Source organism: Procambarus clarkii, chromosome 40, assembly GCF_040958095.1.
Source record: "Procambarus clarkii isolate CNS0578487 chromosome 40, FALCON_Pclarkii_2.0, whole genome shotgun sequence".
Lineage (NCBI taxonomy): Eukaryota > Metazoa > Arthropoda > Malacostraca > Decapoda > Cambaridae > Procambarus > Procambarus clarkii.
In genome coordinates this window covers 17,735,558-17,750,904 of record NC_091189.1, presented here as the reverse complement: position 1 = coordinate 17,750,904, position 15,347 = coordinate 17,735,558, and the positions used below count along the sequence as shown (strand labels likewise).

The 15,347-nt window shown below is 37.3% G+C and overlaps 1 protein-coding gene across 12 annotated transcripts in view; it reads left to right on the top strand.

Moving 5' to 3' along the window:
• Positions 1-15,347, top strand: part of LOC123757944 (RNA-binding protein 5) — a 30,788-nt gene that overhangs the window by 13,852 nt on the left and 1,589 nt on the right. For 9 of the 12 annotated variants that reach the window (XM_045741917.2, XM_069338767.1, XM_045741918.2 and 6 more), the window contains 13 exons: positions 897-987; positions 2,117-2,186; positions 3,121-3,194; positions 4,426-4,533; positions 4,660-4,774; positions 6,570-6,793; positions 7,623-7,677; positions 7,979-8,157; positions 11,424-11,733; positions 12,249-12,481; positions 12,704-12,952; positions 13,089-13,282; positions 13,436-13,607. In XM_045741917.2, coding sequence (XP_045597873.1) covers positions 897-987; positions 2,117-2,186; positions 3,121-3,194; positions 4,426-4,533; positions 4,660-4,774; positions 6,570-6,793; positions 7,623-7,677; positions 7,979-8,157; positions 11,424-11,733; positions 12,249-12,481; positions 12,704-12,952; positions 13,089-13,282; positions 13,436-13,607 — 2,074 coding nt within the window. The remainder of the gene's footprint in view (positions 1-896; positions 988-2,116; positions 2,187-3,120; positions 3,195-4,425; positions 4,534-4,659; positions 4,775-6,569; positions 6,794-7,622; positions 7,678-7,978; positions 8,158-11,423; positions 11,734-12,248; positions 12,482-12,703; positions 12,953-13,088; positions 13,283-13,435; positions 13,608-15,347) is intronic. The other 3 variants (XM_069338770.1, XM_069338771.1, XM_045741920.2) reach the window with 1 other exon arrangement.

The following is a 15,347-nucleotide window of genomic DNA, read 5'->3' as shown; positions in this document are numbered from 1 at the left end:
TAGAATTTTTGCTTATGTGTGAATGTTTAAATTGTTCATCTATGCTTAAAACTCTGGTCGACATTTTCCGGAATTTTGGTGAACTAGGATCTGGATTTTACTTAAAAATCACATCACATTAGTTTGTAATGTTTAGATTAATGTGAAAATGGACACGAATTTCTGTGTATGTTTGATATAAAATTTTGCCACAAATATTGTTTGATTGTATGTCGCCAGACTTACTCTTGGCTGATATAGAAGCATTAGTGGATTTAAATTTATTTTAGAATATCAAAGTTGAATAAAACGTTAAAATTACAGTGTGGTATACAAATATTGCAGTAGATCTCAAATTATTTGAGTAACCATTATTAAGACGTGGTAAAAATTTGTATTTTTATGATTAAATTAATTTTTATTTTTAAGAAGGATTATGTAGGATTTTGTTAATAATCAAGAAACAAACTTAGCATTTGATTTTTGAGGTACAATACTGTATTTAACTTACGTGATAGATCTTTTATTTAAAATGTGACTTAACTGGTAACACTTTTATTTTTTCTGTTTCCATTTCTTTATTTTTATGCCTTTTGGACACCTTATGCTATTATTTAGAGCTAACATACCAACATGTGTCCAAGTTCAGGCTTTTATTTCTGAAGTTGCAAATCTATTTGTCCATACAAGATCATTTAGTTGGCAACATGTTCGAATAAATCTAGGTAATATATGGTATTACCAGTAATAATAAAACAGCTGCTAATAAAATTTTATTACCTAGAAATGATATTTTTCTAGATTAACTTGAATGTGTAATGTGTCAAGTCATAAAAGCTTTAAAAAAAAAAAGCTATGGTAGTAGTTATTGTCACGAATTACCGGTAACCATTAAATTTCATATTATCCTCTTACAGTTATGATGAAGAACGAACAGATTACAAGTCTCAACCACCCAACAACACAATCATGGTCCGAGGGTTGGCACAGCACATTACTGAGAATGATGTAAGTTTTGTTGATGTATATAGTAAAATACTCGTGAGCTGTGCTGCTGATAATGTATACAGTAGTGACAAACACCTGAGCTGTGCTGCTGATAATGTATAGTGACATACACCTGAGCTCTGCCACTGAGAATGTATAGTGACATACACCTGAGCTCCGCCACTGAGAATGTATAGTGACATACACCTGAGCTCCGCCACTGAGAATGTATAGTGACATACACCTGAGCTCTGCCACTGAGAATGTATAGTGACATACACCTGAGCTCTGCCACTGAGAATGTATAGTGACATACACCTGAGCTCTGCCACTGAGAATGTATAGTGACATACACCTGAGCTCTGCCACTGATAATGTATAGTGACATACACCTGAGCTCTGCCACTGAGAATGTATAGTGACATACACCTGAGCTCTGCCACTGAGAATGTATAGTGACATACACCTGAGCTCTGCCACTGATAATGTATAGTGACATACACCTGAGCTCTGCCACTGATAATGTATAGTGACATACACCTGAGCTCCGCCACTGAGAATGTATAGTGACATACTTCTGAGCTGTGCCACTGAGAATGTATAGTGGCATACACCTGAGCTGTGCCACTGAGAATGTATAGTGACATACACCTGAGCTCTGCCACTGATAATGTATAGTGACATACACCTGAGCTCCGCCACTGAGAATGTATAGTGACATACATCTGAGCTGTGCCACTGAGAATGTATAGTGACATACACCTGAGCTGTGCCACTGAGAATGTATAGTGACATACACCTGAGCTCCGCCACTGAGAATGTATAATGACACACCTGAGCTCTGCCACTGAGAATGTATAATGACACACCTGAACTCTGTCACTGAAGATGTATAGTGACATACACCCGAGCTCTGCCACTGAGAATGTATAAGGTCATACATCTGAGCTGTGCTGCTGAGAATGTATAGTGACACACTCCTGAACTCTGCCACTGAGAATGTATAATGTCTTACACCTGAACTTTGCCACTGAAAATGTATAGTGACATACACCTGAACTGTGCTGCTGATAATGTATAGTTCACGGGGCATTAGCACCGTAAAATGCAAAATACAATTTTAAGCCTATGGACATTGTTTATTTTCCAGATTCGTGCAGATATCCTAGCCTGTAATCTCATGCCAAAGGACATCAGGCTCGTCAGGAAAAAAGAATCAGGTAAAGTAGCATTCCATTGGGCCTAACCTCCCTGGACTCCTATGTTTTTATGTTTTAGTTCCCATTTTCTGTTATCCATGATCTTTCCTGTCCACCTGTGTTTACCTCGCTGGCTGAAGGGAGGTCTAGGTCACAGGGTTGCCAAAACAATTTATACAGGTTTACTGAGCACTAAAGAAAATTCTTCCAGGTACCTAAGACATGTTTTGCAGACAAGCAGCATTGTTGTCATATGGCCCGAGATTGTGAGTACTTGGGGTCATGGATAGGGTTTTCATTATTAGTACTGCTCAAAAATACAGCTATTTTGTAAATTTTAAAACTTCCCTATGGAGTTCTTGAATATAAGTGAATATAAGTTTTAAAAAGTATGTCATCAAATTACTATTCTATGTTTAGCATGAAAGCTGTAAATATATTGTATATTGTAGCAAAATTCTAAAACAGCAGTTACTTTTTTGGTAATTCATTCTTAATAACATGTATAAATATTTCCTAATTGTGTTCCTTGCACCCTTAAAAGATTGATGCAGGAATGCAGCAGTAGGGGAACACCAACGATTCCTTAAACATCTTGAGCAGTGAATTGTGTGTGCTTGTGTATACGTGTGTATAAAGTGTTTTCTTGAATGTATATTTCACAGTTTGATGATGCATGAGGTTGTTTGGAGAATTTGATGGATAATGAGTAATATCTTTTCTTTACACCAATGCAGCTGTATTATTACTTGTTCATATATTAGTGGGCCCCTGTGACCTGAAAGAGGCCATTGAAAGAGTAAAATTTAAAAGCCAGCTAGGTGGGCACAAAGTGGCTGGTTAGTGGCCACAGGGCCAACTCACGGCCATTTGAGGGTGCGACGTTGAGTGTCCCTCATGCCTCCTTTAAGAACATCATTAATTAACACTTGCTTGTGTGTGTTCTTGCGTCTAGGTGCATCAAGAGGCTTTGCCTTCGTGGAGTTTACGACGGTACATGACGCCACACGGTGGATGGAAGCCAAACAGGTATCGCGGTGAATCCCCGCCGGCCCGGCCCGGCCCCAGGCAGTTCCCCCGGCAGGGTCCCCGGCCCCCTGGCCACGGCCAAGGGGTCATGGGCCAGCCAACTCTGCCAGTAACACTGGGTTTACCTCTTCCTCAATACCATCATAGCCATTTGGTTCCTCTTGTAATTTTTGCTTCCAATATTGAGTCAATAACTTGTCATTTTATTTGAGGAACTGTTTAATGTTAGACCTTGACCAATTATTGTACGTGTGTGTTATGAAAGTATCACCCCTCATCCTTTATTTCCTTATATTAAGCATCAGTCTTACTTCACTTTGAGTGCACAGTAATTATCCTAATTGTTTTTTGTTTTTTTTTTGTTTTTTTTCTCAAATTGACGCTTGCTCATTTTTGTTACTTGATACTGTGTTTATGTGAGCATGTATTCCTCTCTTCATTGTGTGAATGTGGAGTGATTGCTCACAATAGTAGATTAAGCTGACATAGGAATCAGTGAACCTAAGACTGTAGCTTTTTGCTCAGCTGTCTAAGGCTTAATAACATTTAGAGCATGGCTAGGGATAAACTGATTTAAGGCCACCTCCAGCTTTACATAATAAATACTGTACCTTAATGTGTTTAGATAAAGTCATTTACCCTTAATATCAGGCAATGCATCCTATTCTGTCTAGTTAGTGTAAGCATTTTGCATCCAAGAGGTGGTCTTATTATGTCCCATATGCTTCTCTGGAGCACATTCAAGGATGCATGTTTACGACAGTCAGTGAAACTTGTAGCAGTTGTTCTACTCCCAATGAGAGATGTTATCATCAAAGGAGCAAGCCTGATAAGGGCAACCCTGCGGGACCCTCTGCTTTAACAGCATCAGCAACTACAACCACAACAGTAAACGTGCTCACCCGAACATCCACAACAACAAAGTCTCGGCACCAAGGTTCTCCTCCAGCCAGGGTGTTGGCACTCCTTCCTCAGTAGATTGAGCCTAGTCACTTTTGCCTGTTCATGCCATTCATGGGATTAGGGAAGAGCTCCTGCGCAGGTATGAATGAAATTTAGCTTTGTATGGATGTTTATTAAATGTTGTTTTCACTTATATTCCTACCTGTAGAACTTGCTCTTTTTCTAGCCCATTATCGGCTGAACTGGAGACCAAAAGTAACAGCTCATGTAAGACTCTGACATTCTATTCAAGGGTAAATACTAATATTTTTAATGGGTTCCTTTGCAGGGTGTCCTCATTCTGCAAGAAGTGTATAGAGCAACTTTACAGTATTCCATCCCGAAGGAGTCATCAGAACGGCAGTCGAAGGCTTCACAAGATTGGTTTTGCATCAGGGTATGTTGATTATTGGATGCAGGTTATTACAGTTCAGTATAGTTTTGCTTATATAAGGTTAATACAAATAATTGATTGATTTTTTATTAACAAATAGTTTGTATTGATTTTCCTTCACTGTTGCAGTGTGGTGCTCATAATTTCAAGAGGCGTGATTCTTGCTTCAAGTGCTCTGCTCCCCGCCATGAGTCTGAAGCAGGGGAAGAGGGCAGTGATGAAGTTTGTACATATCCAACAAATAGTAAGTTTAAGTATATGAATTGGAAGATTTTAATTGATGACTTTGTGTAACTAGATGAAACATGAGTATGAACTGGAGCTTATAGAGGGCAAATAATAAGGGGTACATATTTAGCAAGAGTTGGCAGGGCAATTTACTATAGTATGCCAGAATTGGTCAGAAGTGACCCTATAAAGCAGTCGACCCATTTTCTTCACAAAGGTGCTGCTATTCTTAAAAAAAAACTGTAAAGTGTGGTAGTCTTTAAAAGTTTTGTAAATGTTATTTACGGTTTTAAGTCTTAATTTCCATTGTGTGTTTTCCATCGTTGTTACAAACAACGATGGTTGTAGTGCAGTAATGTTATCATCGGGCATCAGCTTGGAAGTATTACGTTTTACATTTAGTTATTTTAACATATTTTGTAATGGCCTGCTAAAGTTTGTAGACAATACATAAACAGTAAGATAGTGCTTTGTGAGGTACAATTATGTGGTGGTAGTATTTGCTGACAGATACGAGAGCTGAAAGTGTATAAAATGGCACTGTCAATCAATGAAACTTAATTAATCGATAGAAAAATGAGAGAAAGTGGGTTTGGTGGTAAAGATTTAGCAGTGAGGATGATTGACGAGAAATAATTGGATTAGTTTTGTACACAAATGAAGAGGAAAGAAGCAAGGAAAAATTTGTATGATAGTAAAAGGTATTGCAGAAGATAAGAAGTGGGCCCTAGAGTCGAATCTAATTAATGCAAGATTATGTAGCTACTGTAATTGCATAGTCAGATTTGAGACTCGGGTGGTGAATCATTCAGAACACACTGTAATACGGTTTTGTTTTAACTGACCGAAAATTTGTTTCGACTGACGAGCTTTTGCTCGATTAATGAGCATTCCCGCTGGTTCTCGGACACCTTCGACGACAGCGTTGTTTCGCAAGACGAGTTTTCCACATGACGAGCTTGGTGCCGGAACAGATTAAATTTGTTAATTGAGGCACCACTGTATTAACCATGGAAGTAGCAATGAGAGAGAGAGAGAGATGCAGTGTAATGTTAATTATAAACTGGAAAGTGCATAATCTGTTAAATAGTTAAAGCAATCACTGTCATACATGTAACAGTGTGGGAGATGGGATTAAATTGATATTGTCAAGACTTGTTATCCTTCCTTCATATTGCACAACAGATAGTGCTGAACAGCCCAATTGGGAAGGTATGAAAAAACATAAACAATAGTAATAAGAATGGTTTTTGGTGAACTGTTGATATAGGTTAGACATAAGTAGTGGTAAATGTTACCACTACCTAATGGTTAGGCATGGTTCTATATATAATCTTTGATAAGGCAAAAGTGTTTCCCGTTGTCGGAAAAAAGGAAGCCTATTAGGCTTATTGAGATCTCTCTTGGCCAACAACTGACATTTCCTGGGATGCAACCCACAACAGATGCCCAGCTCCCCGGTACCTATTTACTGTTCGGTGAATAGACACACGTAATGTGCGTGTGTATTCACATAGGGTAATAAAGTAATGCGCCCAAAGCCTTGTACTGCCTGGCAATTGATCTCTGGCTAGATAGGTTGAGAGGCAACTGCACTAATACTACGCTTTGAGTAAGGAGTATGTTTACTGTGTACGCTAATTTTAAGAACTCTGTTTACTCTAAAAACATTAAGGATTTAATTTTACTGGGCTACCCTATATATGGAGAATATGCATGAACTTGATTGTAGAAAAATGGAAATGATAAACATAGGCTATGAATTCAAAATAATTTTAAGATTTTTTAATGGTTATACTTTGTCCCCACAGCTCTTCTTTTGCGGGGTTTAGATGTTTTAAGTACAGAAGAAAGTGTCCTACAAGGTATCCAGCATGCCGGTAGTGACCTGCCCATTCGGTCCGTTCGCATCGGACGAGATCCCCTGACCAACACGTCACGAGGAGTCTGTTACATTGAACTGAACTCTGTCTTAGACTCTATGCAATTACACAACAAACTTGCACATGCCCCTCCAACCATAGATAACAAACAGGTCAGTTGTGTTTCATAACAGAATATTTAATTCCAGTACTTTGCAAAAAAAGAATGATCTGAATGAGGAATATTAACAAGGATACATGCAAGTCTGCCATGACTTCAGTACTAAAATAGTTTTCCATTAGATACAATGACTTCAGCATACTATATTGTCTGTGAAACTCTGTGCGTATTCGTGACTTTAGGCATAGTATATATATATATACAAGCTCTTATCTAGAAATCCAACATTCTGCTTGTAACTCATTTTGTATGTATGTACTGTACGTTTACCTAAGTAAAGAGTTATTATATCACTGATAATGCACTATGTAGGGTCAAATCTATAGACGTTTCTGTAAGACAAATTTATAATATGATGCAGAGAATACATCACAATTATGTACATGAAAATTAATATTCCAGCACATGTACATTAATACGATGTATATTGTAGGAAAGATACACAAGATGTACGTTGCATTTAAAAATTGTCAATGTATAGAGGCTGCACTTAATTAATAATTTTCTAGACTATTTGGATATTGGTTAATAGGTTCTGAATGTAAAGATGAATCCAAATATTTTTCACTTTTATATTATCATTGAATATATAAGATTGGTGAGAGACAAACAAAAATTGTGAACTAAATGTTTATTGGTGAAATAATTTAATGAGTTAGAGAAATAGGTGTATAACTAATGACCCTTTGTGGTCTTCTCTTATTTGACACATTATTTGCATATTTTCTTGTTATTTCAGTTGTAGTTTCAGTACAAAAAGTGAGTAAATATGATTAGAATTTGTGGGAAGAATCTTTAACAATAGAATGGTTTTATTTCAGGTGACCATTTCCTATTGCAAACTCAACCAGAATAATGGAAGTAACAACAGCTCAGGTAATGCTTATACTAATTTGTAAAACTTTTATATATACTGTTTGTAAATGTGTGTAATTACCTAAGTGTATATGTGTGCTTACTTATGTCTTCAGGAGCAAGACCTGTCACTGGAGTTAAAAAAAAAATTTAAACTGTGAGAGATTGTGTTAAGAGTGAATTTGTATGATATAATGCAATAGGCCTAATGCAGTGTCTTCTGTTCTTATTAAATTATAATTTATCAACATTTAAAAGATAATGTATGTTTATTAGATGTATGTATTAGGTTATGCTAATGGTTTATATTAAACTTGTTAAGGTAACAGTTGGTCAAGCCAACATCAACAGCAGCAGCAGTACCACCAACCAGCAGAATACACTGCCGGAGCAGACATCAAACAGCTGGCCGAGTACAGCGCCTCTCTGTATGCTCAGACTCCTGAGGAACATGCATCTTATGTCCAGTATTATACCATGTACTACCAGCAACAGGCACAGGTTAGCCATGCCACCTTCAGTAACCTTCTCTGCTCTTTGGTTTCTCAGATACAATGTTTTAATTGTATAAAGGAAAGCTTGCTGCTTAATACATAGCATGTTATGTATAAGGAGTTTCAATAGAGTAGCAGGAAAGTTGATATAACTAGAATTGAGTGCAGTGGGACCTTGCTTGAATAAACCACAGTAGACTGGAACCCTTGCTGACCCAGAGAGGATTGGTAAATAAAGAAATTCTTGAACTGAAATATGGTGTTAGTTCCACCATGCCAAAAAAAAAGTCATATATCATATTTTTTAATGTTTTTCCTTTTTTTTTTCCTTTTTGTAGTAAATGCTAATAAATGTCATTTACATCTTTTGCCAAATCATTTCTTTACTTCATTATTTAATAACATTGTGTAATTGTGGTGGATGTAACCCTAGTGTAATCTGATATTTCCTAGCTACTGGCTTTTTTCCTGTGATCATGTGGAAGGGCCTCTTTGTACCTGGTTGATACCTGGTTGATGGGGTTCTGGGAGTTCTTCTACTCTCCAAGCCCGGCCCGAGGCCAGGCTTGACTTGTGAGAGTTTGGTCCACTAGGCTGTTGCTTGGAGCGGCCACCTTGGGTGGCACCACAGCCTGGTTGGTCCAGCACTCCTTGGAGGAATAAATCTAGTTTCCTCTTGAAAATGTCCACGGTTGTTCCGGCAATATTTCGTATGCTTGCTGGGAGGGTGTTGAACAACCATGGACCTCTGATGTTTATCTCTGATGTACCATGTGGTTTTTAACAATTTCACTTTAGTCGTTTCACTATTTCCTAGTTAAAAACGGTCTACCAGCAAGAGTTAGTTATATTAAATCAGGAATGGGAAAAGAAGTTAGCTTAACACCACCCTTTCTGGTTTGGGGAGGAAGGCTAAATAGATTTAGACAAATGAGCAAGTCTGGTGAGTGCCAAGGGAATTGGTGGTAATAGTTCAAGTGAAAAAAATATTGAAGAAATGAAAGCTATTTATGGTTCATGCAGCAGCTTAGTGACATATTTGTATGGAATATACTATAGCAGTACTGTATTGTATACCAATATTCCTGCTACAGAGATGATAAGTGATTAATAAGCTGTTCTTTAAGATAAGTAAAAAATAGAATTAATCCCCAAAGTGCAGCTATGGATATACTGTATATGCATATCTGTCTGCACACACAAAAAAATGGTTGCATAGATAGGGAAAAGTGGACATAAAGTGTAGAATGGTGAACCTAGCTCTCACAAGTCAAGCCTGGCCTCGGGCTGTGCTTAGGGAGTAAAAGAACTCAGAACCCCATCAAGCCGGTATCAATATCTAAAATCAACGTATCATCACCCCATGATCCTATGATGTATGATAATTTTTTCCTTAAATTTTTCAATTTTCATAAACTTTTACCTTTGAGTATATTTAAAATACATTAACAAATAATTTTGTTGTCTGTATTAGCAACAATTGCTTAAATTAGGTTTAGTAGAATGTTAACACTTTCGCGCTCTCGGCGCTCAAAAAAAAACAATACCCCAGATGCTTTTGGCACTTCGCGCGCCTACGCGGTAAGACCGAAAAAGTGTACACTCTTTTGACTGTCCTGACAATAATTGAAGGCGCACGTATTTAAATTTGGTATCACTGTGTTCGCAATGAAATTGTCTATAAGAGCATACCTATAAAATGCCGCCCAAGCATAAGGAGTATCAACACCAAATAAAAAACTATGCAGATCACTCGCCGAGAGCGCCAAACAGCAACAAAATGTTTCCACTCTCTTAATGGTTGCGAAGCCTACAGTTGTCCTACATCGCTAATTTTGGTATCATTGGAATCGCAATAAAATTCTCTACACGGACATATGCATATGAATGTTTAATATAGGTAATTGCCCACCCGCAAGAGTGTGTGAAGTGGAGAGTAGTTAGCCGCGAGCGCACTGGCGAAAACACAGGGGGGAAATCGTGCTTGGAAAGTTTATACGTTTCCTGACCCTACTTTTCTATGTACGTATTTCTTTTTTATACCAATGTGTTCGCAATAAAATTTTCTATAAGATGAACTGTATAACATTTGTACAAAGCATGTGTAAGAGAAGCGCCAAATATAGAACCACGTCGCTCAGTATGCGTTCGCGGCAGAAACGAACGCATTGTTTTCGTTCGTTTGATGTTTGTCATGTTTATACTTGTTGAAACATTTTATAATTTGTATGACAGTGATCGCAGTAAAATTCCCTACACAGACATATACATAACACATACAAATATTTCCCACGTGTTGGATATATCAACGGCTAAAGGGAACCCACTGCCACACGCTCGCCACACCCCGAAACATACTTTGTGTATTTTTTTTTTTTTACTCATAGAAGTTTATGTGATATAATATTCATTCTGGTACCAAAAAATTCGCAAATAAATTCTCTACAAAACAAAAGTATCCCCATCCATTTCGGTTAAAAAATGGAATTTATAGAAATATTTTTTCGATTGACGAGAAAAGTAGGCAGTTATGCGGAATCGTAAGAAAAACCAGTGACGAGTTATCTCTAATCGAAAGCGCGAAAGTGTTAAATGGAATAGGTCCAGTCATAATTAATTTGTTCGAGCAAGGTGCCACTGTAATGATAAATTTAGACATACAATATTTTAACATTGAGTGTATAAATTGTCACAATCATGCAACACGTTGACATAAACTCTCCTGCTGCCAAGCCTTCCCTGTCTTCTCTTCTCATCCCTCCCTCTTTACCCTCCCTTGCTCTCTTTGCCTCTCTGATTTTTTCTTCAGTCTTCCTTGTGTTCAACTGCTTGCTGCCTGCCATCTTGATTGCATTTGCATTGTTTGAAGTGATTTGTGATTGATGAAAGATGCAGTCAAAGTTTGAAGTTGGACGATTGAAGGAAGGAATTGGGTGGAGCAGTGAAAGCCCTGGATAAAAAAGTTCAAATTAAATATAGCCAGACTGTAGCATTAAATCTTGCCATCTTTCACAACCTTCCTTCCCTATACCCACAGAGGGTCAATATTCAGCTATGAAGGTTGGAAAGGGTGTAATGATGAAGTAATGTCTCTTCATAAACATTTTTTTTTATCATTCATTAAATGTAAATTTAATGAATTTAATAAACACCACCCCTTCCATTTATTCATTAAATGTAAATTTAATGAATAAAGTAAAAAGAGGTTTTAGATTTTGAGTGCCACTTAACAAAACTGTTAAATACAGTAGTTTTGTATATAATTGTCAACAGGCATACCAACAAAATCAACAGCAACAGGGCAGCTCAAATCAATCCGATTCTGTCAATGCTGCAGCAGCTGTTGCACAGTCTGCACTACAGGCAATGCACCAGAAGTCAGCAGCCACTGCTTCTTCAACTGCTGCTGCTGCCGCCGCCGCTGCTGCTGCTGCTGCTGCTGCCGCTGCTGCAGCTCAGAGTACTTATACTACGGCTACCACAGCTACAACCACCACTAGTGATCAGACATCCACACAGGCCTCGACAAACTCTGCAAACTTTGATGGAGTTCAAATGCAAACTGGAGATTACCCCACTTACCGTAAGTTAAGAGCTTGGAGGAATACTTTTAGTTATACATTATATCAGGTGATTAATATTCAATTTCAGTTCAATTAATCAATCAGGTGATTAATATTGCCAAATGACTAAAGAACAGAAATAGCATTTCTGTAAGGAAAAACAAAGAAACTTGGAGGGAAATTGGCTTACTAAGTATGGTATTGCTATAGTTGTATGGAAGAATTATAGGTAAGAATATTATTGAATTATTCACAGTAGCATTAGTTAACTACAGTGTTTTAGAGAAAAATAAAGAAAATGTACACGAGGTATTTTTGTGCAAGCGTGGTTGGTGCAAGCACACTTGTGTTGTTGTTGCAGCAGGAATTGCAAAACATTTGGTAAGGAACATAATGCAAGAATGTACAGTAATTCAAATTCAAAATGTCCAACAAGAAAAATCCTTTGGTAGATGAGTGTGTAAGTTGTAAATTTTATGTGGACAGCACTAAAATATAAATTAGCTACAATAAAACAATTGGTTTGCTATTTCAGCTCCTCCTGATGTAAGTACGTACCAGTATGATGAAACTTCAGGCTACTATTATGATCCATCAACTACACTGTACTATGATGCGAGTAGTCAGTATTACTATAATGCAGAGAGCGGTCAGTACTTATACTGGGATGCAGAGAAGTCGACGTACCTTCCTGCTCCCATTGGAGAAGATGGTCATGTCGGCAAGAAAGGTGACAAAAAGGAAAAGGAAAAAGATAAACAGGATAAGGTTAGTTATGAGGCCATAAGAATTTAAAAATTGTATTTGTTTGGTAATAATTCAAGGAGCAAATGTTATATAGTCATAATAGTTTTGCACTTTCCCCTGATAAGTTCCAGTCCCTTCCCTACTGCACTAAATCACACTAACTCAAAGAGCAAGTTTTCTTGTATTCAGTATATAAAATCTTGATTTATTTATTTTAGCATTTCTTTAATTCTTCTCCAATAGGTCAAGGTGGCAAAGAAAATAGCTAAGGATATGGAGAGGTGGGCTAAGGCACAGAATAAGCGCAACGAGAGCTCTGTGGTTAGTAAAGTTGCATCAGCTGAACCTGCAGGAGGAGCCAAGGGCGAGTGTGGTGGCACAGGGGCTGCCGATGCTGCCTTTGCTGTTCTTTTGGAGCGAAGAGATCGTGCATCTTTGGTGGAAAAGCAAGCCCAAGTATTCCACATGCATATGAAGAAGGAAACTCCCCCTGTAAGTTTTATTTTGCCAAGTTATTTTTTTTATTGTGTATGAGATGAGACCACCTGAATTTGTTGTCTGCACTCGATCCGTAGCTACTGGTTTGATGGATGATGTTGCCACAGCTAAACCTACTGTTTTATTCCAGGTACTTGCAGGGCTAAAGAAGTCTGGGCTGGTGGCAGCTTATGGAGGTGAAGGAAGTGATAGTGAAGAGGAAAGTGGAGCAGGGCTGGGTAATCCTGCTGCTGATGACAGGTGGGAGGACAAGCTGGTAGATTATGTGAAGATGGCTTGCCTTCTTTGTAAGAGACAGTTCCCTAACAAAGAGGCACTTGGCAGGTAAGAGAGACATCTGCTAAGTTCTGTACCGTACTTGAATAATAAACTGTAGTGTTTGATTACGCTTGTTTAACAAAATGTACTTACTTTTGGGTTCAATTTAATTTGGCAGAATTTAAGAATGGCTTTATATACTATATTTTTTTTTTCTAGACACGTACAGCTATCTGATCTTCACAAGACAAACTTGGAGACAATGAGGAAGACGAAAGGAGGAGAAAACAGTGGTTCTGCGGGATTGACATCTGCCCAGTACAGAGACCGAGCCAAAGAGAGGCGGCAAAAGTATGGAGAGCCCAGTGTACCTGCACCCAACAAACTTAAGGTTCATACTGGCAGTCGTACAACTCCAGCTTTCACACTCAATTAAGCCTTCTTAAATCCAGTATATTTAATGTAGCAAACAAATCCCACGTGAAAAATACTTGCATTGAAACTCAAAGGGAGAGAAAGTAACAGGTTTTCTTTCAAGTTTAGACATTACTCACAAGATTGGGTACCGAGCCTCAACACACAGTAATTACAGTTTAGCAAATTTAAACTTTCAAGAATTATTTGGGACTAATACATATATGCACATAAGAGTGATGGTTCTAAATTTAATTGTGAAAGGTAAAAGCTGGACATCAATTTTCAGTTTTTATTGAAATTATTACTGCATTATATTTGTTACTAGCAGTTTGGATTAAATTTTGCAAGCAAAAAATGCCTAACCATGAAGCAAGAGAGCAAATTGAAAATAATGTACTCTCCATGGTAATTTTGTAAAATAGTTGATAATGGATACATGGGACCAGATTTTCTTTTTGTGTATTTGTGATCTTGTTTGATATAAACTTATTTTTAATTTAATCTTTGTTTAAAGATTTATAAAGATTTGATTTGATTTTTTATTTATATATAAAAAAAAATTTTGAGATTAAATTAATTTTTCTTTGCAAAGTTGATTCTTTGTAATAGTTAAAATATTTTGGAAACTGCTTCAAAATAAGCTATATGCTTTATAAAAATGGGCTAGTAAAGTGAACAGGGTTGTGATGTTATTTTTGTTTCATACACTAGCTGCATTATTGTTGGAGATGCAGTCAGTTAACGAGCACTTTATTATAATTACTTCTCTAATGGAGATGGTGATGTCTAAGAGGTAATCTGATAGGGGGAGAGTTGAGTGATCAACATAAAACTTGGTGTAAACAAGTTGAAGTTTGGGCAAGAATATTTTGTGATTGGATGAAAAAGCAAAAGATTTCACTGGATATTTCATTGCAAGTATATTTGCAGGGCATTTTTGTAGTTGCTTATGATATAATTGTGCTGGATTTATTCAGTTTTTTTTTTTTTTTTTTTTTTTTATAGTCACTGCCCTTTTTATTTACTTTTTTAACACTTTCGTGTTCCGACGACGCTGTAACGTGTCACCCGTACTTTGACAGTAAACGTTCTGATGATGTAAAAACATGTCATCCGATTGCTAAACTTTTGGGTTTCAGTTCCTGATCAATTCCATTTGCATCAACCAGTCCGAAAATTTAATGAAAATCGTAATTATTTTGTGGACAGCGTATGTCCACAAAATTGGACCAACCAGAAAGCTTTCTGCAAACCCATGAGCCTTCACCTTAAACAAACATTCCTATATTCATCTTTGTCACATAATCCATTTTAAATACATAATTTTTTGCTTCTGTACTCTAGAAAATTCATTTGCTAACATTTTGACATCAAATTTGTAGCTATAACCCAAGAAATACTAACTTAACATAAAATGATTGTAAACATTATATGCACTGCTGAGTGGGGCCTTGAATCTGGAACGTTTACAGTCTGGAACGTGCGGAGAGAGGACCGCCAAAGTGTTAATTAATATAGAAAGTTTTCTGAACTGGATTGTTGTGACTTGAAGCCTATTTTGCTTGATGCTGTGAGTTGAGTCAGTATCCTTGTGAATGGCCAGTAAACTGTCTGTCAAGTGTCATGGCACAAGCCAACCTTGGACTGCTTCAACAGTTATTAAAATTACTCAACAGAATAAAACATTTGTAACATATTTTGCATGTACAAGTAC